The sequence below is a fragment of the Halichoerus grypus genome, chromosome 7, assembly GCF_964656455.1.
Source record: "Halichoerus grypus chromosome 7, mHalGry1.hap1.1, whole genome shotgun sequence".
Lineage (NCBI taxonomy): Eukaryota > Metazoa > Chordata > Mammalia > Carnivora > Phocidae > Halichoerus > Halichoerus grypus.
Window position 1 is genome coordinate 16,804,903 of NC_135718.1, and position 26,273 is coordinate 16,831,175.

Here is a 26,273-nt window from a genome sequence, read left to right on the forward strand (position 1 = left end):
CAGCACAGACCTCCTGCCCAGAACGTCCCTCTCCTGCGATGGCAGGGGCACGGTGGGCTGAAGAGGCCCAGGGCAAGGAAGGAAACTTACCTGAAGAGTGATGGGACAAAGAAGGACCGGTCTGGCTTAGCATCGACTGCATCTGGGCTGCCTGCATCCCCAGCTGCTTGCTCCGCACCACAGCCTTGATCATCTGCCATCTGGAAGGAGAAAAACCAACCAGACCTTTGGTATTTAGCGGCATCACTAGCCTCAGGATATCTTTAAGCAGCACTCACTAGTGATACAGTTTTTAATTAAGCCTGCAGGGGAGCAGTCTTGCATGTTTAGGCTCCAGGGCTATTGCACCAACAAGTCATTCAAATGCTTGAGCACCAACTTTATTTCCGGCAGTGTTCTAAAGATGGAGGAGACAGCAGCAAAGGAAACAAAATCCATGCCCTCAGGGAGCTTCGCATCCTGCATCCATGGTTTTGTTAAAGGTTCCCTGTGTCTGAGAAGCTGTGGGAGGTTGGTCAAGGTTTATAGTGACAAGAAACTCTCCCTACATTCCTGACAGGTTATAAAGTGCTCATCCTTCTCCTGGCATCACTCAAACCTAGTTCAAACACAACAGCAACCTGGGGTATAAAGCTGTCTGTATCATATTCTTTTATTTACCAAGATAGATTTCCATCAAATTATTTTCCTACTCAAGAATCTTCAAGAGATCCCTATGATCTAAAAAAAGTTCAAATCTAAACCCATCTCCTTGGATTTTAAGACCCTTTGTTATCTAGTAATGGAGTCTGCAAACTATGGCCCACCACCTGTTCTTGCAAATAAAGTTTTATTGGAATGCAGAGTTACCCATCTGTTTACATATTGTCTATGGCTGCTTTCCTGCCACAACCAGAGTTGAGCAATTGTGACACAGACCATGTGGCCTGAAAAGCCTAGAATATTTACTACCTGGCCCTTTCCAAAAATGTAGGATCTCCTACTAATCTACTACTCCCTCTACTTTAAAGAAGAAAAAATAACAGTAAGAATAGAATAGACCGGGGCACCTGGTGGCTCAGTCGGTTGAGCGTCTGCCTTCGGCTCTGGTCATGATGATCTGGGGGTCCTGGGATCAAGCTCCGCATAGGGCTCCCTAGTAACTTGGTGGCAAGTCTGCTTTTCCCTCTGCCCCTCCCCCCTGCTTGTTCTCTATCAAATAAATAAATAAATAAATAAAATCTTAAAAAAAGAATAGAAACTGAATTATTATTTACATGCTAATTGTTTTGTAAGCATTACCTTATTTAATGCTCTCAATAATGCTGTTAGACCACCCCTATGATCACTGCTTTTTGAGATGAGGTAAGTGAGGCTAGAAAAAGTTATATAGCTTGTTCCAGGCTACATAACTAGTAAGTAGTAGGACTTGGATCTGAAGCTAGCAGTATGCACCCCAGAGCACTTCCCGCCCTTTACCATCACACCATGTAGCCTCTCAGTGTCCTTAAGCATATTATGATCATTTCAGGTTCTGTCAGGGTTCATAGTTCTCTTTCTGGAAGTCACCACCCACACATTTGCTGGACATGACATCTCTGCCCAGTTTGCTGAGAATCAGTCTTCAGAATTCAGCTTAAATGGCACGTCCACAGGGAAGTCCACTTTGATTACACCTATCTCATCAGCTCCCCCCACCCCCATTCTCTTTGCCTTTTATTTTCATTCTGCTTATTGTTTAGCTCAAACACAACAGTTCCAAGTTCATCATGGCAGAAGCACCCAACACACAAAAGGTGCTTACTGAGTAAATATTAATTGAATGGAAAGCTGGAAGAAACCAATGGCCCAAGGGAAAAGAATCAGCTAAAGGTGATGCAGCTGGTTGGAAGCAGAGCCTATACTAAAGCTGTTTTTCCTAAATCAAGTCCTGTTTCCTTCCTGGTGAAGGGCTTGGCTTTCAGTAACAATGGAAAACCCCTCCAGAGTCCAATTTCTGCTGCTCCCAGTCTCCGATCGATCGCAGAGTGGGCCACGGTGGACAGGCGCAGGTCCTCATTCCTGTTAGGCTCACCCAGGGATGTTTAAACTCAGTCGGAAAATAAGGCATACAGAACACTTTGTGCCCCAGAGCACAAGTAAGGACTTTTGGAGGTGGGGAGGAGAAGGAATCCAGCTTGAGGGGAGGCGTCCAAGACGGCAAAGTGCTGACCTGGAGGCCTTGAATTCTGAGTGGCATTATCACGTCACCCTGCAGCTTCCCTTAGGGGTGAACTGGACAGTGAGGAGAGAACCGAGAGGGAGGGAGGGAGGGTTCCCCCACCAGCTCTCTACAATGACTGTGAGAAGCCAGGTGGTCATCTTGTTTCTCAACACCCAACAAGGGTGGTGTCCAGTTGGTGGCAGTTAGATTTTTCAGATTAGAGTGCAAAATATTTCTTGAAAACAGAGATAACCCCATCTCCAGATCAGAGAAGCATAAACCCAGGCATGCAGAAATACTCAGTAGTTTTTATTTCATCTCCTTTATATAGATTTAGTTACTTTTCCATGGGGATTGTTGTTAGCTAAGTACAAAAATATTTTCAAAATTAGCAAGGTAAAGTCAGACAAAATCCATCAGAAGAGGACGCTACCTTTGACATGTGGTATTTAAGCCTCGGGCCTTTTGCTAATGCTAAGTCTTCAAGGCTGAGTCTAGGACATACAATGATAAAACAAGGTGACCAATTTTTTTTAAAAAAGGACAACCCTAAGGAAAACAGCTCCTGAGAAAGCCAGACATTGTTTCTGATGCTGGGGGGCAGTGCTGAGAAGAGTTTTGGCGATTCCTCTTCTTCCATTCAGTGAATATTTACTGGGGGTCTGACACATCAGGCTGGGTGCTAGAAGCCTGGGACACAGCTGGGAGCACGCTGACCTGGTGCTGCCTTGATGGGGGACAGGCTTTGAGAAAAGGATGGCACAAATGTTGAGCTGCCACTGTGGTGAGCACCACGAGGACCCACAATCTGTGGCCACGCCAGGGGACCCGACTGAGCCTCGGAGGAATTAGGGAAGGTTCTCAGGGGAGGAGATATCTGACCTGAGGTCTGAGAAGGGGAAGCCAAGAGGGTGGGGATGGGCTTCTGCAAGCAGAGGGGAGCTGCACACATGTTCCATCACAGCAGGGGTGCAGCTGAAACTCCTTGTCCTTCCCAGCCACGTGGAGGGGACTTTGGACTTGGAGACATAAAATTCAGGCTTATTTCTATGGTTTAGTGGTGGGAGGCTTTCCAGAGCTTTCCTTCCAAACACTAGGCCACAAGGGTCTTCTGTGTCCCCACTTCCTAGACAGTGGGAACAGCAAAACATTCAGTGACTTTCTGACTCCTAGGAGGCTGGGCTTGATTTCTGGGTAAAATCAAGTTCACCCAGAACAAGGGTGCTGACCCAGCGGGGTGCCTAATCTTGGCCACATCATTTCAGTCAAGCCAAGACTTGGTGTTGACCCCGTATTTCCACTCATCCTCAGATCCCACCAAGAAAATCCAGGCCGATCTCACCTCTGCTGTGCCTGGCAAGGGCAGGCCTACTGTTGTTCTCTGGTGTTTGTCCCCTTTGTAGGGCTCAGGTTGCCAAGAGCCGTCAGTCACACAAGGGCTACCGCTCATCCAATGGCACATCTGTCTTCCGTTAAACGTGTCTATCTTCTCTTTAAGTGAATCAGTATGTGATGCACAGAAAGCATGAGCACTGCCAGGAGCTCTAGGTAAGCGTTCTACGTTAGCTATTGTCATTCTTATTGTCACTAGTGTCCATGAGGACCCTATCTGCAGGCTGAGAGTGTATCTTAATCATCCTTTTTTTGTTCTAGTCATAGAAAAGTGCCCAGTACACAGTGGGCACTCAATATATATATATATATATATATATATATATTTTTTTTTTTTTTTAAGAGAGGGAAGGGGGAACTGGCAGAGGGAGGAGAGTCTTAAGCAGACTCCACGCCCAGCACTGAGGCTCAAGCAGGGGCTCCATCCTGAGATCACGATCCGAGCCGAAATCAAGAGTCGGATGCTTAACAGACTGAGCCACTCAAGCGCCCCAATAAATATTTCTTTATAAACATTTTAACTAAAACGTACTTAAAATGTTTAAATCATTCAGTGCCCTGAATAAATTGTTGATAAAGGTGAGACAACACAACCAAGTTGAGAGCCCAGTCATGGGAAGAGCAGATCAGGGGTTAAACTGGCTCCTCCATCTATTAGCCATGGGGCCTTGAACAAAGTGCTCAATCTCTTTGAGCCTCAGCTTCCTCATCTGTGAAATGGGAAGAGAACGATGCCTCAGTCACAGGCTGGCTGAGGATGAATGGAAAAATGTGCATAAAGTGCTAAGCACAGTGTAGGACATTCTAGATGTTCAATAAATATTCCTCATTATCACCACTGTTGGCAGATGTCAAGACTAAAAAACACTCAGCTGTCAACCTTCACCCATATTTTAAAATCACATCCATATCTTAAGCAGCTTTTGTGGAGAATGAAAAAAAATTCCTCTAGTGATTATTTCTAAACACATTTTAATAGGCGACTGGTACACACTTCTGGTAGGAAATCACTTCCCAGCTATATCCTGAACTGTTTTTTTTTTCCCCTCATGGGTGAGAGGATGGACTCATTGTAGCTGCTTCCTCTGAAAAGTGACATAACACAACCTAACATAACATGCCCCAGTGAAGACAATCTCCCTAAAGGCTCAAAGAGAAGCAGCCCTCCAGCAGCCCTGGATAGAGGACCTCCACCTTTCACCTTTGGCACTTGGAGAAAGGGCTCTCCTGGCACTCGAGTCCCCCCCCGCCCCCCACCCCCCCCACCCCCCGTCCCCAGGGGCTCACAGCACTGCTAGGAGGCTGGAGCCTTCACCCCATATTGCAGAAGAAACTTTGGTTTCTTCAGAGAATTTAAGGAATCTGCCCAGGGCCACACAACTAACAGGAAGCAGAGGTGAATTATGAACCCAGGTGAGGGCTGCCTATGGAGGCTGAAGGTCAGGAGCCCCTGAAGGAGGAAACAGCCTGTAAGTAAACAAAGTACAGGGCCACGTAGTCCACCAGAGCAGAGGCCTGGGAGTGACCCACACAGAATAACGCACAAGTAATTTTACTGCCCCATAAATGACAAACTTGAATACAACGGTGAAAGGTTGCAAGGTCGCCTGTGGTCCTGCCTTTTTTCACTTCCTCCAGGAATCTTCAAGAGCCCCAGCCAGGATGACAGTTGGCTCCGGCACACTGAGCCCAAACGGAGGCACTGCTGTATGCACCAGTCACCTCCTTCCATTCTCGCAGCGACCCTCGGCCCGCCGTCGCCTCCGTTCCCATTTAACAGACAGGCACAGGGAGGACCGAGGCCCACAGCTGACAGACGGGCGCGGACATCCGCGCCCAGGGCGGTCTGACACCCGAGCGCTCGCTGTCAGCCCGGCGAGATCACGATCCCCTCCCTCCGGCCTCAATCCACGCCCCCTCTTCCAAATCCGCGGCCAGCAGGGAAGGAGAATGAGCTGAGCCAAGCAAGCGGTGCCGGGCCCTCTCCCCAAAGTTTCAGAGCAGGCCAGCCCGGGCGGGGAAGAGGGAGAGAGGCGGAGAGCCGGCCGGGGGGTGGGAGGGGCGCCGGGCTGCGCGAGACGGGGGCCGGGCTGGGTGGGCGGGAGGCCGCGGGCGGAGGGAGGGAAGGAGCGCGCGCGGCCGGGCCCGGACGGGCGCTAGCGGAGGCAGGGGCCGAAGTTACCGTGTCCTCGGCGACCGGGCGGCCAGGCGGCCAGAGCTGGCGTCAGTCTCGGTCCCTCCGCGGCGAGGGTCTGGGGCCGCCCCAACGAAAGCGAAACTAGAAGGCCCGGCGCGGCAGGAGGCGGAGTCGCGCGGGGCAGTCTCCCGGGGCCGGCCCGGGCTGCGGGCGCCGCCTCCCGCTCGCGCTGGTGCGCTCCCCGGAGTGGCTCGCGAGCCCAACGACCCGCTGCAACGCGCGCACCGTCCCGGGAGGGCGCCCCCTGCAGAACTGGTCGCCGGGTCTGCACCGTGGTCCGCGAGCGTCGCCCGGGGGGAAGGCGCCCCGGCAAAGTTGGCCGCGCACCCGGAGAGCGCGCCGGGTAAAGTTTGCCGACAGCTCTACGACCCCGACGCCGCGCTCACCGTGCCCGGGAGAGCACCTTCTGCATCCCCAGCAGCACTCGAAGTGACCCGGGAGCGCGCTCTGCAAACCGGCCGCGCGCACAGCCCCAGCCGCGCACGCGGAAGAGCGCGCTCCGCGGACCTCTCGGCGCTCGACGACCCGGCGCTCGCCAGGGGCGCCCCTCCTTCTCTCCCGGCGCTGCTGGCCCCCGTATGCACCTCCACTCGGGCTTCCGCACCTGTGTCGGGGACCCAGCCCCACGGCCGGAGGGCTTTTCCCCAGTCAGGCCCCAGACCCCAATCTGTGCTGTTGGCGCCCCAACCCTGGGGAGGGAGGTGCTCGGCGCCCGCAGGAGCTGGAATTACCTTCTCCGCGGCCGGGCTTCTGGGGCCAGCCGTGGGGTCGCCGGTGGGCTTCCGGTGTCCACTCTTGGGGGCGCCTCGATTTGCGCGTGGACGGTAGGACCCCGAACTCCTCTCTCTCTTAGGCGAGTTCCCGCCTCGCAAGTCGGCGAAGTTGTCTGGAGGAAGCGCCAGAATCGGTCCCGCTATATTTTTGAGCGCCCCCAAGTGTCAGCCGCTGGGCATGTGGTCGTGACTTAGTCTAAGGAGCGAGGGACCCTGCACTTCCCGCGGCCCACCTCACTCCTACCCCTACACCCCCGCATACGTGCACGCACGCCCGCACGCACACGTGCGCACCACTCACCCTTTCGCCTTTCTTCACCCCTGGGCCTCCAGCCGGCGCCTCCAAGGCCTTTCTCTCCAAGGCTCCTCGGGACAGCAACTAATTAACTCGGTCTCGCAGCGGTGTGGCTATCTGAGAAGAAATTACACTTTTATCGATGCCAGAAATAATTGCTTTTAAAGAACTTTCAACACCTTGAATGAAAGGAAACCTTCATGGCGTGAGGTGAGGCAAGAACCGCAGCTTGTCTTTGTGTTTGCTTGCTTTAGCCTGGGCCTCAGACTTCGTATTGTCTCTAGAATCTCGCCAGGTAAGGACACTTTCGGTTTAAGGAAGACTGGCCCCAGGTAAGGGTCAGGGCATAATTATAATTTATTAACTTCAACAAAAATCTTGAATTCCTGAATATTTTAAACAGTTACACTATTTCCAATGTGGCCATGCAATAGGTTAAAAGTTTGTGTCCACTGCCCCCCCCCATTAATATGTTGAAACTTAATGCTCAATGTGATGGCATTAGGAGTTGAGGCTTTTAGGAAATGCTTAAATCATGAGGGTGGGGCCCTGGTGAGTGGGATTAGTGCCCTTATTTTTTAAAAAAGTCTGGACAGAGCTTTCTAGTTCCTTCCACGCTATGAGGACATAGGCAGAAGTTGCTGTTTTCATCCCCAAGGAGGACTCTTACCAGAATCTCCTTATGCTAACACCCTAATCTTGGACCTTTAGCCTCCAGAAGGGTGAGAAATAAGTTCCTGGTGTTTATAAGCTACATGGTCCCTAGTATTTTGTTAGAGCAGCCCACACAGGCTAAGACAGGCTGTGTTACTCTTTATCTAGCATTCGTGTTTCTGAAATGTCGGTGCTAACTAAGTCCGGTAGACGCTAAGATAATTTCCTTTTTAAAGGAATTCCATTGTGAATCATTTAAGAAATGAAAACTCCCTATCAGTAAAGAAAATTAGTTACTGATTTATAAATTTAAGTTTTTGCAGGTTACTCGTGAAATACAGTGAAACACAATGTTAGATTTTGGAAGGAGCCTTAACAGCTAATCCCTCTGCTCATTTTATAGATAAAGAATCTGAGGCTCAAAGAAGTGGCCCATATCACAACTTGCTAGTGGCAGAACCAGGATCAGGTTGCCTTAAAAAAAAAAAAAAGGAATTTTCCTTCCTGTCCTTTCCTGGAGAATCAGGCTCTTAGAGAGGCTTCTCCAGTGTCCAGCTACTGCTGTGCATGGTAACCAGCAAAACCCAGCAACACTGGCACTCCTTCAGATGGTTTTATAGCAGAATTCTTCCACTGAGATACTCCTATGAACAGCTCTCTCTAGCACCCAGAGGGTAGACTTCCAGAAAGTTCTAGAGGACAGATTTCTAGCAAGTTCCACCAGCATGGCACCACAGTGACTTCTCTGCCATCTAGTGAGCCACAGACATACTCTCTCCAACAAGGTTTGGATCTCAGCCCTGAGGTGGGGAGAGGTGGGGGCTCTGTATCTCAGCTCTAGGTAGGGGTAGCGGCATGTTAGGTTATGTTATGTGTTGTTAGAGGCCGCCCACTGTGGTAATTAGCTCAGAATAATACATTCGACTTTACTGGCTCACTCAAACCCTCACTCCTGCCTTGTGGAAGCACTCCCCAAATAAACTATGTGCATCCAAATCCTCACCTCAAGCTCTGCTTTTGGGAGAACATAAACTAAGGTAGACAACACACCTTCAGCATGGGAGGAACAGCTCCAGTCTAAGCAAAGTGACAGTGACAGAGCAAAGGGTAGGGAGCTTTCTCCTCTGTCTGAATTTGTCATCTGTGCAATTTCAATGCCATTTCACATCCGCGGCCCTGGAGGGCACTGGAAATGACTCAGAGCTAGGAAGAATTACCTCATATTCTGGATGACAGAACCAAGGTACCAAAGGATCTTGACCGGCTGAAGCAACGGGGCCACCATCAACAGGAGGAAATGGAAGAGATAAGTCAGTGCTATCTTTAAGTTCAAAAAGAAAATCAATTACCCCACACACTGAACATGATAGCCATTAACGTGAAACAAAATGTAGGGTTTTTCACTGATCACAATCTCTCTATGAGTCAAGACTTAAAAAAAAAAAAAAAAAGCCGAAGAAACGTGGGGCAGTGTTGGCAGAAGCATCCAAATCAAGGACCAAGACTCCACCGTCTGGCTCTGGCTCGTGACAACCAAGCCCAAGTCCTGGACGCTCTGCTGATTGGACAGCCTATCAGACACGTCTCAGGAGCCACTTTAGGTCCACACAGCCTCGCCTGTCTCAGGACCTCTGCCTGCTTGTGCCGGCCCAGGCTCAGCAGGGGCACCAGGCTCCGTGTGGGCTTGCCATCTTCATGGGGGGCACGACCAACAGTGCCTTTGGCCTTCTGTTGCCCTTGCCTTTCCCCCTGTTGCTGTTGAGGCATAAGATGCTGTGGGACGCCATGGGCATACCCACAGCATAGATGTGTAGGGGAGTTACCACCCAATGGGGCCAGACTTTCACCAAAGGGAGACAGGGCCACAGATCCATTCTTCCCCCTTCCTTCCTGTAGCAGATGTTCCCGAGTAGCAGCTGTTTATACAGCCTCTTGGAAGATGGAGATCAAGCAGTCCAATGCACCCGCCAAATAAACTTAAGTTTTTGCAGGTACCTCGTGAAATGAACCTTCATATCGACTGTCACCCCTCCCTTTCCTGCCTCCTCACTTCTGCTCTCTGGGTGTACAATGCTCAATAAAGTCCTTGAACATAAGCCTTTGCCTCATGTTCTGTTTTCTGGGGAACCCAGGCTAAGACACATGGTGTGAACCAATCCCGAAGGCCACAGGAGTGTTATGTGCTCCGCGGCTAAGGCTTGGATGGCCTGAGGTAGTCACCGTGGCAAGGGGGAGGGCTCTACCGGATGTGAGTGGGGTGGGATGGACAAAGGACAAAGATGGCCCACAGTGCCTGTCAGGCAGACGAGGGCTGTGTGGATCTTACCTGAGTTCCTTACAGTGTCCATTTCCAGTTCGCTGGGGTGATTTCTCCGCATGACTGCTGACACCTAATACATGCCTTTTACAAGCAGAAGTGATGGTACAAGTCAAATTCAGCCTCTTAATTCTGGTAATTCCTGTTTTCAGGAGGGTGAGCGAGAAGCGACTGCAGCTGTCCAGGGCAATCACACCTTAGACAGAGAAGTGTTAATGTGGCTTTTACCTTAAATGAAATCTTGACTGTAATTCTGCATCCCTCTGGATTGGGGCAGAGGCCTGTCTCAGTGGTTATGGGGCTTACAGCCCGCTTCCCAGGTCAGGCTGGAGAAGCCTGGTACAGAGCAGAATGTTCTGGGAACGCTTCGAGTCTTTGTTCTTTGTTGTTCCCATTTATTCAAGCTGCCCTGCACCACCTTCCGGCGTGGGAATCTTCCGGAGCCCGGAGTCCCTGCCTAGGGTCCCCTTCCTGCTGAGAGAGCAGCCTTGGGCCCCACTCTCTATCCGTGGGAACCTCAGACTGCAGCCCCTCCTTAGTGTCATGTGAATGCTACTTTCTACTTTTCTTCACTTGCTTTGCAGCTTTTCCCCTGCCCGTCGCCCCGGCTAACACAACGCAAAAGTACTGCTGACTTCTCTCCACCTGGGGACCCCCAGCCATGATCTCAGACCATTTAGACCCAGGGTCACTAAGTGGTGGCCTGCCCAAGCCCTGGACTCTGCTGCCCCTGGCCTTGTGTTATTTCCAGTGTTTTACAAAACAGGGACTTTGATGTATAAATGCAAGTATTTGGCTTCTCTGGAGAAGTCACTATTTGGCAGGGCTGGGTACTGATTCCCTCACGACAAGTTGGCTGGGACTGAGGAGTGGTTGCTGCATCAGATGGGGTATGTGCCTGCTCGCTTGGGAAGGTCCCTAATATGACCTATGACTTCACTTCTGGCCTCTGTAGGCATTTTGGTGAGAGTCTTAAATTTGTTTCATTGATTCAGTAAGTACTTATTGAGCATCTTTTCTGTGTCAGGCCTTGTTCTAGGCACTAGAGATAGAAATGACAAGGACCAGGAATTCTGTTTTGATGGAATTTATATTTTGATGGAGGAGACAGATAATTTTAAAAAGCAGAGATTCTAATATTCAAGATGTCAGGTGACGGTTAACTGCTATTAAGAACATAAAGCTGGGTAAGTGTCATAGGAAGTATTGAGCTGAGGGATGGGAACAGGTGAGGTGCTATCTTTTGTAAGCTGTTTCTAGAAGGTCTGTTTTAAGGTGACATGTAGTGGACAGTGAAGTCAATGGAGGGGCTACACAAAGCCAGGAAGAGAGGGTTTGTCTTTAAGCTGCCCCACTTCAGGCCCAGGAGGTAAGAGAGTAAACAGACAGACCTTGGAACAGTCCAGGATAACATAGGGGTCAAAACACTGAGAGTTCTAGTGTGTTCTTCGTTTTGTAGTCTAGTAGAAGCTAAACACAAATAAATATCTTAATCAGTTTTCAGCCTCACTGTTACAAACATTTTTAAAATTGTTTTTTTAAGATTTATTTATTTATTTGAGATAAATTTGAGGGGAGGGACAGAGGGAGAGAATCTTCAGGCAGACTCCCTCGTGAATGCGGAGCCCAACACAGAGCTCGATCTCAGGATCCTGAGATCACGACCTGAGCTGAAACCAAGAATTGGATGCTCAACCAACTGAGCCACCCAGGCCCCCCATGTTGTAAACATTTTTTATAGATAAAGCCAAAATTTCAAATACAGTGTTTACCCTTCCCATGGATTGAATCAATCCCGTTTTATTTCTTATATTTTTGGGAGCTGGCCTTTCTGCTTTAGTCATACGCCCCATAGAGTGAGCTTTTCTAAATTGGATTGTTGGATAAGTGTATAGCCTATCTCTTTGTATTCTTTTCTTGGGTTATGATCACAGTTCGTGTTAAACTACTACATGCTGCCTAGTCATACACGAGGATTCGGTCACCCACATAAACATGATGCTGTTGTGAGTTCATTTTTCTATTTAGAGAAGCACGTCAGCTAGAAATACCTCCACCTAATTTCCCAGGCGCATGCGTGCTGAGTGAGTCGCTAAAATAGTCCCTTGAGTAAGTGGCAGCTTTAAAAACCATCCAGCTGCTGACTTCAAACTAGAAGGTCAGCAAAGGAAAGTGGAAGTTGGATTTTGAATGATCAAGGTGCCCACGGGGATTTAACTTGCACAGCTAGCCTGGGACTTTTCCTTGGATTTCTTGCCCGTTGCCTAGCTTTGTCTTCTCTCTTCGGACACCAAGATGAATGTGCAGGCTTGCACTAGGTGTGGGTATGGAGTTTATCCTGCCGAGAAGATCAGCTGTCTAGATCAGGTCAGTGGACATTTCTTGGCCTTTGGAAATAATAACCAATATGGGAGATTTGTCTTCTTACGTATGGATGTGTAGGGTTTTTTGAACAATCAAAAGAAGATGTATTTCTCGTCTTTCTTCAGTTCTACCCATTTCTATCTCTGTCTTCTATGTTGCCTTGAAAAAAAAAAAGGTTATTCATTCATTTAACATATTGTAGTCGTGTGTGTGTGTGTGTGTGTGTGTGTGTGTGTGTATTACCATTTTATCTCTAAGGATCCATTTTTACCTGGAAATGTATAAGAATCCTGAGTCTGGAAGAAAAGGTAATTTTGCTACATCTTTTTCTTATATGATTTCTAGATCTGGCATAAAGCATGTTTTCACTGTGAAGTTTGCAAGATGATGCTATCGGTTAATAACTTCGTGAGTCACCAGAAAAAGCCATATTGTCACGCGTAAGTGTTTGGTGCCCCGCCCCACCACCTCTTGGGTTTTATTTATTTTTTAACAAGTAGCCAACCAGAGCTTCCAATCACACAGCCCAGTGTTAAATCCAAGAAATATCTTCCCCAAATTTTTCATTTACATATAATCATTGACGAGCCCTATGGCAGGATTTTATGCAAAGGACAGAAAATTGAAATTTTCAAATTTCTTGTAGGTAAAAAGTCAAATCTACCCGCTATAACCCCATATCAAATCATTAAATACTTTTCAGAGCAGTGTAATTGCCACAGATATGCCTATAAAGCCTTAATATTTTTCTTTTAAATAATTCCAGAATCCTTTTCTATTTTTTCAGAAAGTTTTTAAGTGACCATTTCCAGTTAAATTTGGTCTTTAAATTGTATCTATTGAATTTATTTGATTTCCTTTATTTTTTGTTTAAGACATTGCCTGGAAAATTGTAAACTTAACTATTAAGGTTTTTTTTTTTTGAGTTTTGAGTTTTTATATTTTATTGAAAACTAATCATAAATTGCATTTAAGAAAACTAAAAAATATTCCATTGAATGAACTGCCATCTTTTTTTTAACATGCAATTATTAAGTTTTATATTTATCAATTTAAAAAAATGACTATACCTTTAGGGATAGTCACTCAATCATCTTGGGTAAAGTACATTTCTAATTTTGGTTTATATCTATTTTTTCTAGCCATAACCCCAAGAACAACACTTTCACAAGTGTCTATCATACTCCATTAAATCTTAATGTGAGGAAGTCTCCAGAAGCCATCCATGGGGTAAGAGACTTAATTTTGAATTTCAAAATAACCTTTAAAGAAAATTTCTTAACTCAGGTTCTTAAGTGTCTGTGTCAACCTGGAACCCGCTCATGTTCTCCATTTATAAGTACAAAGTGCATTTAAGTAACAAATATTGCCGTTTGTCCCACCACAATGTAAGGGCCAATACCCAAGATAATCTAGCTTGAATATTTGATGTCTTTGTAATCTCTGTCTGCTGGCTCTGTTCACGTTGATAGTCCCTGTATACACTAGGTGTTTAATAACCTAAAACAAAGTTTATATAGCTGGAAAACATTACAAGAGCCTTTCCTTACTTTCTCCCATGATTATTTTGGTATAGAAAACTAAAAACCTCTAGTACCACACTCTTAAAATCTCTCTGAATTCAGGTGTTTTTACGATTACTAGCAGCCTCTCTTTCCCCTTGGGGTAGGGGGTAGGTCAAAAATATTTTGATTTGGAAGTGATGTTTGGATAGACAAGGGAGCCTTGTTGATAAACCAACTTCTTTTGAAAAACCAACAATTGGATCTTGTCAAATAGCTTGGATGCCTGCATTTATTAAAATGATGACTCATTTAACTTCTTTCCCCCCTGCCCCATGGAAGTTGCTCTGTGGGATAGAGCTAGCAACTTTCTAAAATTAGAAAATTGCATAGGAGGTGGAAGGCTGTCAGTGATCTGCCCTCCTCATGTCACCTCACCTCAGACTGCCTCTCCTGCCTGCCTAGGCCGCCAGTCTCCTCAGGAAAACGTGTGTTAGATTGAGCTTACCCCCACGCCTCCTGCCAAGGAGCTTATTTTGCTAAGAGCCCTGCACTAATTGTGAGCTTATTATTTTTTTTAACATGCTTATGTAACATTGACTGTACGATCATTTAATTCACTTAATACACATTACTTCCAATAGGGTAAGTACTGTTATTCTCTCATTCTGCTGGTGAAGAGCCCGAGCTGCAGAGCTGCTTATACATCACTGATTTCGAAGGATTCGCAAGCCTTAAGAATTCACAAACAATCCTAGATTACTGAGAGCGTTTATTCTTTTTTTTATTTTTATTATGTTATGTTAATCACCATACATTACATCATTAGTTTTTGATGTAGTGTTCCATGATTCATTGTTTGCATATAACACCCAGTGCTCCATGCAGAATGTGCCCTCGTTAATTCCCATCACCAGGTTAACCCATCCCCCCACGCCCCTCCCCTCTAGAACCCTCAGTTTGTTTCTCAGAGTCCACAGTCTCTCATGGTTCGTCTCCCCCTCCGATTTCCCCCCCTTCATTCTTCCCCTCCTGCTATTTTCTTCTTTTTTTTTTTTTAACATATAATGTATTATTTGCTTCAGAGGTACAGGTCTGTGATTCAACAGTCTTACACACTTCACAGTGCTCACCATAGCACATACCCTCCCCAGTGTCTATCACCCAGCCACCCCATCCCTCCCACCCCCCACCACTCCAGCAACCCTCAGTTTGTTTCCTGAGATTAAGAATTCCTCATATCAGTGAGGTCATATGATACATGTCTTTCTCTGATTGACTTATTTTGCTCAGCATAACACCCTCCAGTTCCATCCACGTCATTGCAAATGGCAAGATCTCATTCCTTTTGATGGCTGCATAATATTCCATTGTATATATATACCACATCTTCTTTATCCATTCATCTGTCGATGGACATCTTGGCTCTTTCCACAGTTTGGCTATTGTGGACATTGAGAGCGTTTGTTCTTTTAGGATCTTGTTTTCGTCCCTTGATGTCTAAGGGCAGCTACACAAAATTGCGATAAATACTGAGTGAAGCTCTTACTTAAACAGAGTGCCAAACATTCTGCTGGGCTCTTTCTCTGTCTTCTCTCACTTTTTTTCTTCACAAGAATCCTCTGTAATGTTACCATCTTACAGTTGAGGAGGCTGAGGCTCAGAGAGGTTAAGTAACCTGCCTGGTTTTACCCAGCTACTTGAGTGGGTACAGATCCAGATCTATCTGACTCTAGAACCCATATCCTAAACTGCTCCACTGGCCTACTTCTATGCACATAGTGCAAACTGTCCAGAAGGAAAAAAGCACTTGTTTATGTTTACAAACATCCAGATGTTTCTACCGTTGTATAGCCAGGGTTTGACAGATTCAACGCCAGGAGAAGTACTTACAGCATCTGAGTGCTGTTTGGACATACTACATTCTCTACAACAGGATCCCTAATATCCTTACTTTTCCATACTACGCTAGCTTTTAACAAGCATGTCCCTACCTTCCAATCATACAACAGGTCACACAATGTTACCTTTCTTTGAGGTGGTAGTGGATTCATTTTCTTTTCACTGTGTGTGACAGGCCCGATCTGGAGTGAGAATTTTCCTGGTTCTGGTTCTAGCCACAGACAGTGATGTGAACTTCCCGGGACGCCTGTGTGTGTGCATTTGTTTGCTTCTGTGCGAATATGTGTGCATGTGTGTAAATATGTGTGCGTGCATATGGGGAGTGTATGTATGTGTGGGTGTAGGTGTGAATAAGCGTGCACGGGCACACACACATGTGTACGTAGTGTGTGGATATACATATGTGTGCATGCATGCACGTGTGTGTGTATGTATATGCGTGTGTGGTGTGTGGGTGTGTATGTGTGTACGTCTCTGTGTATATTTGTGTGTACATGGTGTATGTGTGTATACATGTATATTTGTGTATGCATGTGTGCGTGTGTGTGTGTATGTGTGCGTTATGCCAAACAATTGGCTGTTGAGGTCCTCCTTCCCCACCAGGAAAAATTTCAAATGGACAGCTGTGCCCCTTCTAGGCCCGGGTCTTATAGGCCCACCTGAGGAAGGGGGATGGATGACTTTCTTGCCTAACTCTTGCATCTCTGAGTTTGCCAGTTGAATAAAAACAAATTCGTTGCACATGTGTTAAAAGAAAGAACAAGAGGGATGCTTCACTGATGGCGATGAAGGAGAAAAGGAAAGAGTTTGAGTTGGCATTCGAAGCAGGCTGACATTTTTGTGTTTCCTAAATGTCACCCTTTTAAAACTAAATAAATAAATGTCTAAGACAAAATTTCCTGTTTGGTAGGCTTGCGTGGAATTTTTAGGAGAATAAAACATCTAGGTTCTCTTTTATTCAGAGAAGGGACTTTAGCTCTTAATGCTTCTTCCTTACCCCACTTGAGACACTTAGTGGCTTTTGTTTCCTCTTCCTACTTCCTCAGAATAATCCGGAATCTCATGAAAAGTCTCTGGAGAGGCAGGTACACCCCAGTGAAGGGTTTGTCCTGTGGGTGGAGGACAGCAAATAAGGCTTTCTATCTATTTTGATCCTGCGATTCTGATTCCTTAAGGCAATGGCTCTCGAGAAGGGCAATTTTACTCCTCAGGGGACATTTGTGATGTCTGGGGACTTTTTAGAATGTCACAACTGGCAGGGAGGGGTACTGTTGGCGTCTGATGGGTAAGGAGCAGCTATGCGGCTAAACATCATGCAGTGGCCCAGACAGGGCCCGGGAAAAAGAGTTAACCGGCCCCCAATGTCAGTAGTGCTGCTGACCAGAAACGTTGCCTTCAGTCTACGTCATGTTTGCGGTAGTTTCTCAAAATCCAGGGGAAGAAGCAGGTAAAGCACTCTCAATTTATATATTTAAAAATACACATATTGCAGCTTCGCCGAGCAGTAGTCAGCCTAGAAATTCGATGAGAGGAAGTGCCCTTCATGTGGAAATAGAATTCCTGGATTCTAAGCCTGGCTCTGATTACCTGTTGAGTGACTTTAGTAAGGTCACTTCTTTGCTTTCAGTTTCTTTCTTCATCAGTAAAATTCATGATTTCAACTTCTGCTTGTTAAATTGCAGGTTTCTGGCCCCATTTTAGACCTCATCCATTATGAAATCTGGATTGGGACCTAAGACCTTTTGATTTTTTCTTTTATGGCAGGTCCTACTTAGGTTGTCTTTAAGAACTCTTTGCCCAGCCCAAGACTCCGAAGATACCATTGCTATGTCAGTTTTGCCCAAATTGATCTACACGTTCAATGTAATTCCAGCCGAAATCCTGGTGTTCTTCATAGAAATTGACCCACAGATTCTAAAATTGATGTGAACCGCACAAAGATTCTAGAATAGCCAAGAAACTCTGAAGAACAAAATTGAAGGGCTTTGGTTACAAGATTTTGAGATTTACTATAAAAGTAGTAGTCATTAACATAGCATAGTATTGCATAAGAATAGACAGGCCAGTAGAATGCAATCCAAGGTCCAGAAATAGAGCCGCTCTTATGCGGTCCCTCGAATTATGACAGATGTGCCATTGCAATCCAGTGTAGCAAGGATGATCTTTCAGGAAAGCAGTGCTGGAGTTATTGGATATTTGTATGGAAAAAAATGAACCTGGACCCCTACCTCATACCCATACACAAAAAACTAACTCAAGGTATATTACAGATCAAGATATTAAAGGTAAAATTATAAAGCATAGGAGAATGCATACATGAATTTGGGGGGACAACATGTTAACAACATGTTACAACATGTTAACAGGTGATTGTGGCACAGACTAAAGTTAAGAACCACTACTCTGATATCTAGCGTTTTCTGAGGTTACTCCAACCTGAATACTGGGTGTCATGTGATGAGGTCATTGAGACCTTCAGTCTTTTTAATTGCACTGCTGACTAGAACTTTGCACACTGCAGGGGCTCTGCATGTGCCACCTGGCTGGTGGAGCAGGTGCGCCTGACAGTGTGTCGTTGTGCACTTACGAAGCTTTACCGTTGAGATTTAGAATAGTCCCTCCAACTTAACTATATGTTGTTTATTTTCTTTCTCTTCTCTGATGGAAACATTACTGACAATGTCTCCATGGTGCAGATTGATGACCAAGATGAGGGCGGACAGTTTAAGTCGGTTTTTCACTGGGACATGAAATCCAGGGATGGGACAGATGCACCTGACGGGCAGGCCCTGATGAACAAGGTGAGAGGAGAGGTGTGAATGGGTTTGGGAAAAAGGGAAAAGACCGACACACTCTGCAAGTGAGACGCATTATGAGTATTACTTCTAAAGAAATTGATTAGGCTTTCGTTCACCCAGTTTGTGATTCCAGCTGTCCACAGAAGACATCTCCCAGCATGTCATGAGGTCATCTCCACCGTATCTGCTTCCAGTCCAAACTCACTAGTCAGTTTGTCCCTTCCAACTACTGTGTTTCTGTCCCTGGGAACAACCACCCAGGCTGGAGACCACGGCTGCCCTTCCTGCCTCTGATCCTTCCCTCAGGTCTGCCCCTTGTCCTGCATTTCACTCTCCCTGCTCTGATCCACATCATCTCCTGCCTGAACCTTTGCCAGGACCTTCCAAAATGGCCTTCTCTCTTCTGGCTTTGCCTCTGTCCAGTCTGTCCAGTGACGTTGGTCACACACAGCTTCCTGGATGGCCCTAACTTACTCTTCCTACCACCTGAGAATTTATGCTCACTAGTGAGAGTCTCATCGTTTCAAAATTCCTCAGCCATTTACTTTTCATTATACACATAATACTTGCGTTTTCCTCATTGTAAAAAAAGCCAAGTGCAGAGGAACTCCTTGTGCACCATCTCTAGTCAGTCCCTCTACAGAGGTACCTGTCATTATCAGTCTTGTGGGTATTCTTTCAGACTTTACTCATTTATAAATATAGATCTATGTCATTTATTTCTTAGTACTCCCATTTGGATATGACCACTGCCACATACTGAGGGGCCTTTGATGAATTATTTAACCATTCTTTTCTTTGGCTTTCTCATCTGTAAACTGAACTTCTGACAATTCCTGATTCACAGAACCATTGGAAGATTAAAAGAGTATACAAATGTAAAGACCTTAGAACAATGGTAGGCACAGTAAATATTAGCCATTATTTTCACTGAACATTGCATATGTGTGTTTCTATCGGGATGTGTAATTTTTTCCACGAAACAGCATGCCTTATTTTGCAGCTTATATTTTTCAATCCACAAATATCTTGGAGATATTTCTGTGTCAACCTCCTTTTAAGCTATTGCGGGATGGGTGTATCATGAATGCAACCATTAAGAATGGATGTATCATGCTCTTCTATTGATGGGCAGGGTTCTTTCCAATTTTTTTTTTCCTATTACGAAGTTGCAGTGGACACCCTTGTGTGTGACCTCTTCTGGACACAGTGAGGGTTTCTCTAGAATAGGTAATGAAAAATGAGGTTGCTAGGTGATGAAAGGGTGCATGCCTTTTTAATTTCCATGGCCATTGTCAAATTGCGCTCTAATATGGCTGTGCATTTAATACTCTTACGGGCAGAAGATGGGAATACTTATTCCTCCACACTCTCATCAATACTTGGTATTTCCAGATAAAAGTTTTTGACAATTCCTATCTTGTTGTTTTAAGTTAAATTTCCCTGATTGTTAGTATCATTGAGCATATTTTCATATGTGAATTATCTGTCTTTCCAGATCTCCAAAGCATGGTTCTACCCAACCTGTCCAATTTGCCCCACCTCCAGCCCACTTGGCTCCCCATCTCTTCCCCTCAATTCCAGTCACACCCATCTCCTCATGGTCTTTCACACAAAGCCCATCATTGCCATGGTCTTTCACACAAAGCCCATCATTGCCTTCATGCTTTAATTCATGGTAGTCCCCACTCCTGGAATTTATTCAACAAATACTTATTGAGTCAGTTATGTGCCAGGCACTGTTCCAGGCTGTTAGAATACATCAGTGAACAAAACTGATGAAAATCCTTGCCTTAATGAAACTGACCTTCTAGAATGGATGTCCTTCTTTCTCCTTTTGCCCCTGTTAACTGACCTCAGCCTTGGAGGTCCAGCTTAGGTTCCATCTTCCTATCCATAATGGGGCCCATCATATACAGATTGCTTCTTAAAACCTTGCGTCTATCCTCAATACAGTACACTTACGCACACAAACATTTTCTAATCATTACTTGTTTCCTATGTTGGTTTCATCTCCCTATAGAGGCCACAGATATCTTAAATAAGAGACTGTATTCTCTTTTTTTTGGCTTTTCTTTTCTCAGTGTTCATTGCTTATCCCAATATTAGGCACATGACAAGTAGTAGGTTTTTGCAGCACGTCTGAATCATGCTGGTTAATCTCACATCGCCCGTCCATAATGACTCCCCACTGCTCAGTCTAGGTACAGTGCTGAGCAAAGAAATGCTGAGTTACATTTGAAACCCTTCTAGAATATAAGTGAATCTCAGAAAGTTCAACTTTTTAGGATATTAGATTATTTTCTAGGTGAAAAAATTGAACATTGTTGTTAGGTGAGACCCACCATATGCCAACAGGAATTTATAGTTTTTAGAGAATTTCTCTTATGTTGACAGTGTATGTGAGCATTGCTAAGAGGGTGGGGTAGGTCTTACCAACCAAATGTGTGGGGTATGTGTTTATGCATTTGTGTGTTTCCTTTATAGAGAGCCTATTGGACTGGATATGGGGAAGGGAATGCTTGGTGCCCAGGAGCTCTGCCAGACCCTGAAATTGTAAGGATGGTTGAGGCCCGAAAGTCTCTTGGTGAGGTAAGGGCCTCAGAACTTATTCTAGCAATTAGTTTGAATGTTTCTTTAGCTAAAGATTGTGGTAGACAGACTACTGGCCCCTCCCCCAAAGATTACCATGTCCCAATCCCCAGAAAGGTATAACTGTTACATTACCTGGCCAAGGGGACTTTGCTGATATGATTAAGCTAAGGATCTGGAGATAGGAACATTACCCAGGATTGTTAGTGTGGATGAAGGTAATCACAAGCATCCTTATAAGGAGGGAGGCAAGAAGGTCAGAGTCAGAGACAAGGAGATGTAATTACAGAAGCAGAGGTCAAAGCCATTGGGAACCATACACGAAGGGATGCAAGTGGCCTCTAGAAAAGATAAAGAAATGGAGTCTCCTCTAGAGCCTCCAGAAGAGACCAGCCCTGATGGCCCATTTTAGACTTCTGCCCCCCCCCCAGCACTGTAAGAGAGATTTTAGTAGATTTTCATGTAGAAAAGGCAGTTTTAGCCCAGATTGTGGAGATTCTTAATGATTTACACACGGTACCTTCTGGTCCTCTCCACACACTCAGGGCACTTACCCTTTGAAGAAACTACTTTGGAAACTATCATCAGTCTTTAGTGACTTAGCCTTTAGCAGATGGAAAGAAAGCAGAGACACAAATGCTAGGAGCCATGTCTCATTAGGAAGACTAATCATCAGAGGTACTCAGAAAGTAAGAAGGGAAACCTAACATTTTACTCTCAATGCTGTAGAACTAATTCTAGTGGACAAGTTACAGAAAAATCTCCCGCACATTAACTGCTGCATTATCATACAAGCCTTTGAGTCGAAGGGGTTGTGCTCTCTTTGGGTCCCTTGGGTTGGGCCAGGTTCCACATAATTCAACGTAAGCACTGAACGGGAGTCCCTTTGACCTGGGAAATAGGATTTCTTCAGTGTCGAAGATGTTATTCAAATCACCAGTGGAATAACATTTTCAAATTTACTCCAGGTGATTGAAATGGTTTCCAACTACCTTATAAATCCAGTTGCATTGGTTCTGATGATGCTCACAATTATAGTTTTCTTCGTTCTTATCTGATATCATATTGGTTCTTGTGCTGATGTTGATTCTGTCCAGCAGGAGTATGCAGAAGACTATGAGCAACAGAGGGGCAAAGGGAGCTTTCCAGCCATGATCACGCCTGCTTATCAAAGAGCCAAGAAAGCCAACCAGCTGGCCAGCCAAGTGAGCGTCCCAGGGCTTATTCACCATAGATTATGCTAATTTTGGTTGCTAATGAAACTCTGGGATTCAGATAAAAACCAGTAAGAGAGTGCTTATGGACAGTAGGTGTCATTAGTGTGGTATTATGGAGAAAACTGTGCTCTTATGTTTTCCCTACCTGTTATCTTTTGTGCCTTGACTGGGCCACATCTATCAAATGGAGAGACCAGTTAGCTCATCCAAAGACTGGACCAAATAATTTCTCGAGGTCACTTTAGCATTTTAGACACTGATTGTTATTAAGTGGATGGCACGTCCTCCTGAGGAATAGCAAAGCTTGTTGGCTAAGATAGCTCAGATTTTTGGAGCCAGAATGCAAGGATTGGAATCCTGGCTCTCTCACTTACTAGCTGTGTGACCATGAGCAAATGACTAAGCTTCTCTATTCCTCAGCAGCTCATTTGTAAAATGGGGAAAATAATAGTCCTGCCTCATGCAATTGTTATAGAGATGAAGTGAGTTAGTATTTGTTAATGGTTAACCGTGCCTGGCATTCTCTTGGGCTTAACATAGTAGGAATGATGCTTTTTAAAGCGGAGCTTAGGAAACCAGCCCTAAAGACTTGGCCATAAGCTTTTGTTGAGTCTAGCACGATGGTATAGCTTCAGGACAGCTGCAAAGAAGGGTCCTCACAAAGGCTGGTGGGTATGACCTTGACTCCATGCCATCTCTTCATCAGGTGGAATACAAGAGAGGGCATGACGAGCGCGTGTCCAGGTTCACCACGGTGGCAGACACCCCTGAGCTGCTACGGGCCAAGGCAGGAGGACAGCTTCAAAGTGATGTAAGAAATGATGGAGGCCTAGAGGCCTTCAAGATTCTCCTTTCCTTCCTTCCTTGGAGGCGGAGGGAGGAAGAATGGAGGAGGCCTCTTGGTCCCGTGTGGGAGCCAGGGAGAACTTTCTAAGGTCAAGGATGGTCAAGTCAGATAAGTCAGCCAGCACAGACCTTGTGAAAACTCTTCCTTAGAGAGAAAACTTAGTATCAGTCACAAGTCAGATGTATGTGATTCATCTGAAAAAATTCAGTCCTTGTCACTGCAAATTATAGAATATAACTTCCAAGGAATTTCTACCATTTGCCTTTTCACAGCCCCCTTGTTTCCTAGCATAATAAGACCAAGAACTTAGTCTTTTTCTGAGCGGGAAGTGTAAGCTCAAATCCAGGTTCAGCTTAACGAGTGGCTTCCACTTGCCTTGGGTTGAGAAGCCTCTTTTGTCTCCTAGACTTGACTGGTGGCCCCTTGAGGGCAAAAGCCTCCTTCCTCTGCCCAGCCCCACCACCTGGCCCACAGCACGTGCTTCATAAGTATGTGTTGAATTCTGCATTGAGTGTCTCCATGTACCAGGCACTGTGCTGGGTTTGGGGAAATAAAATGGTAAAGGAGATGCATGTGGTCCATCAAGCCATAAACCAGTGATGGTGCCATAGGGGCTGTGTCAGGGGGACCTGAGGGGGTCATGCAAACCCTCGGCAGGACTTCTCATCAGATGGCCTCATACATTGTGGGATTGTGGCATGATATTTATTTTCTTTTTTCATCTTCTAGGTGAGATACACAGAGGACTATGAACAGCAGAGAGGAAAAGGCAGTTTTCCTGCTATGATCACACCCGCATATCAGATAGCCAAGAGAGCCAATGAGCTGGCCAGTGCTGTGAGTGTCCATGACAGTGTATTCGTGGTAGGGGAGGAAGCAGGAAGTTACCTGGGCCTGGCGAGTACAACTTCCTGTCTCCTTTTGCATGCACTGTGGTCCAGGGAGTAGCTTTCCCTGGACCCAAGCAGAAACAGAATATTCTGCAAGACATTTGTTTTTAGTCTTCTGGCTTCTGTGCATAGAAAGTGAAATTCCCGAGGTTTGTCCTTACCCTTCATTTAGGTGAAGTACCATCAACAATATCAAAGGGAAATGAAAGGAATGGCTGGTCCGGCTGCTGGGGCTGCAGACACAAGGGAATGCATGGACCAGTATGGCCAGGTAGGTGATGAAACCACTCCTGGGAGCCTGCCCTTTCTGATGGTCATTAGCCTGCTGGCCTGTCACCTGTCGATGGCCCTTGAGTCAGGGGTTGGCCTGTGGTTTATCTTGCCCTATTTACGAAAGATGGATTTTCCAAGTCAGAAAGCAATGACAAACAATTACATTGGGCTCAACTTGATCTGCATGGGAAAACAGTTTCTAAGCACTTTTCCGTTTCTTTTTTTAAAAATAAAGAACCTCTGTCAAGATGGTGGATTTGCCAAGAGTAAAGCATTCTCACCTATTCATTGAAGAATGGTCCCAAGGCCTAAGACTGGCTAATTTTATCTCATCACTGTATAAGCATGAAAGGGATCCAAATGCACGTCTGGAAACATATTGGGCACTTCACTAAGTAGCAGGGCTCATTTCTTAGAAGCTACATCTCTTATCTAGGTTGCTAGATGAAGCAATTTGCCAGAGAATGCAAATCTTCTCCCCAGTTTCGCTTCTCACGTGAACTACCTAGTGACAGAGGGGAAAAAGGTTGAGATGATAATTAGAAGCTAATTTTTATTTGTACATCCCTCCGTATTTTCTGGTACTAAACAGGTGTAGGAGAGAAAGGGAACATCATCTTTTCACAGTTGTAAGTAAAGAATATTGGAAGGCTAAGTGTGTGTACTCGAAGAGTACATGCAGGGAGTTTAGTTGATTTTTTTAAACTAATTGGAAAGTTATTTGAATTTTTTGTCAGTGGGTAGATTCTACAACATACATGATTTATTCAACATACATAATTTATAAAAGGAAACAACTTGTTTCTTTTCTGTAGAAGAGTGTCTAGGGAGACACTTGCGTTAAGACTTGGGATCTATGTGGAGATGGGGTGTGACCCCTTTGCAAATGTCTGTCTGAGCAAAAGTGTTCAGTCTTAAATGAAAAAGTCCATTTTATTAAATTCTATAAGTTACTTAAATGGCCTCAGTCAGTGCTTTAACCTCAATGAAATTATGTTTTTATGAGTTTCTTTTTTTTTTTTTTTTTTTTTAATTTTTTTATTTATTTGAGAGAGAGAGAATGAGAGAGAGCAAGCACATGAGAGGGGGGAGGGTCAGAGGGAGAAGCAGACTCCCTGCCGAGCAGGGAGCCCGATGCGGGACTCGATCCAGGGACTCCAGGATCATGACCTGAGCCGAAGGCAGTCGCTTAACCAACTGAGCCACCCAGGCGCCCGTTTTTATGAGTTTCATGTTTTAAATCTATGGTATAGAAGGCTCAAGACAACTTTTAAAAATCAGTTTTAAAAATTGGTTTCTATATTTGGCAGAAAATATTTTGTTCTAAATGTGGCCAACGCTTTCTGCCAGTACATGAGCGTGTCTAGACATATCTATACACATCGATAAGATGTAACCTCACAGTGTTGTAGTTGGTTCTCACTTATTAGGACATCTTGGCTGAAGTTTCCGGTCATGCTAATAACAAATCTAAGAATCAAAGAGGGTGCTGTTTGATAGGGCCCCGAACAACTGTCAAGAGGATCAGCCTCGTGTGGCATTTCCTTGTGTGATTTAGCGGGACCCACCAGGCATGAGTAGGAGGGAGTGAGAAAGAAGCAGACAGTCAGATAAACTATAAATACCCGTAGTGCCTAAAATGCCAAACAATTCATCCTTCCTTTTCATGAATAACTATTTTTTTAGGTGAATGGGCTGTATCATGTAATCTACTTATTGTTTGTAACCAGTCAAATCCCCAGGAGGATTGAGTGTCTCACTAAAAGATTTATATACCTAACATAGATACGTATAAGCAGAGAAGTGAAAATAAAGCTATAAGCCAACCCCCACCCATAGAGCAGAAGGAGCAAAAGGGGATTACCAAAGAATTTGGGAGCCTTCATTATTATTATTTTTTTAGCTTAACTTTTTTTACTTGTTGCGTTTGGCCCAGAACATTTTGGCAGCCAAACATACAGGAGCGCTCAGGCTAAACAATTGTCACTATTGGATAAAGGAAAAGCCTGGACTTTCTAATTTGACCCAACTGTTTTATTTTTTAAAATGTGTGTGCCAGACTCCGACCCTGGTGCAGG

The 26,273-nt window shown here is 45.3% G+C and overlaps 2 protein-coding genes across 8 annotated transcripts in view; one reads left to right on the plus strand and one right to left on the minus strand.

The window, feature by feature from the left end:
* The window catches only part of CASP7 (caspase 7), a 29,051-nt gene extending 22,440 nt beyond the window's left edge, over window positions 1-6,611 (minus strand). Inside the window, exons 1-2 of one of the 4 annotated variants that reach the window (XM_036106208.2) lie at window positions 6,503-6,611; window positions 91-200 (exon numbers count right to left, since the gene is read on the minus strand). In XM_036106208.2, the coding sequence (XP_035962101.1) occupies window positions 91-200 (110 nt within the window). In that variant the 5' untranslated portion in view covers window positions 6,503-6,611. Of the gene's footprint in view, window positions 1-90; window positions 201-5,193; window positions 5,308-5,756; window positions 5,883-6,157; window positions 6,180-6,502 lie in introns of those variants that run through there. The other 3 variants (XM_036106209.2, XM_036106206.2, XM_036106207.2) reach the window with 3 other exon arrangements.
* Window positions 6,612-11,964: 5,353 nt separating this feature from the next.
* NRAP (nebulin related anchoring protein) overlaps window positions 11,965-26,273 on the plus strand; it is a 70,821-nt gene continuing 56,512 nt past the window's right edge. For all 4 annotated transcript variants that reach the window (XM_036106215.2, XM_036106216.2, XM_078077098.1 and 1 more), the window contains exons 1-9: window positions 11,965-12,177; window positions 12,520-12,614; window positions 13,317-13,404; window positions 18,275-18,379; window positions 20,864-20,968; window positions 22,069-22,173; window positions 22,892-22,996; window positions 23,762-23,869; window positions 24,095-24,193. In XM_036106215.2, coding sequence (XP_035962108.2) covers window positions 12,106-12,177; window positions 12,520-12,614; window positions 13,317-13,404; window positions 18,275-18,379; window positions 20,864-20,968; window positions 22,069-22,173; window positions 22,892-22,996; window positions 23,762-23,869; window positions 24,095-24,193 — 882 coding nt within the window. In that variant the 5' untranslated portion in view covers window positions 11,965-12,105. The remainder of the gene's footprint in view (window positions 12,178-12,519; window positions 12,615-13,316; window positions 13,405-18,274; window positions 18,380-20,863; window positions 20,969-22,068; window positions 22,174-22,891; window positions 22,997-23,761; window positions 23,870-24,094; window positions 24,194-26,273) is intronic.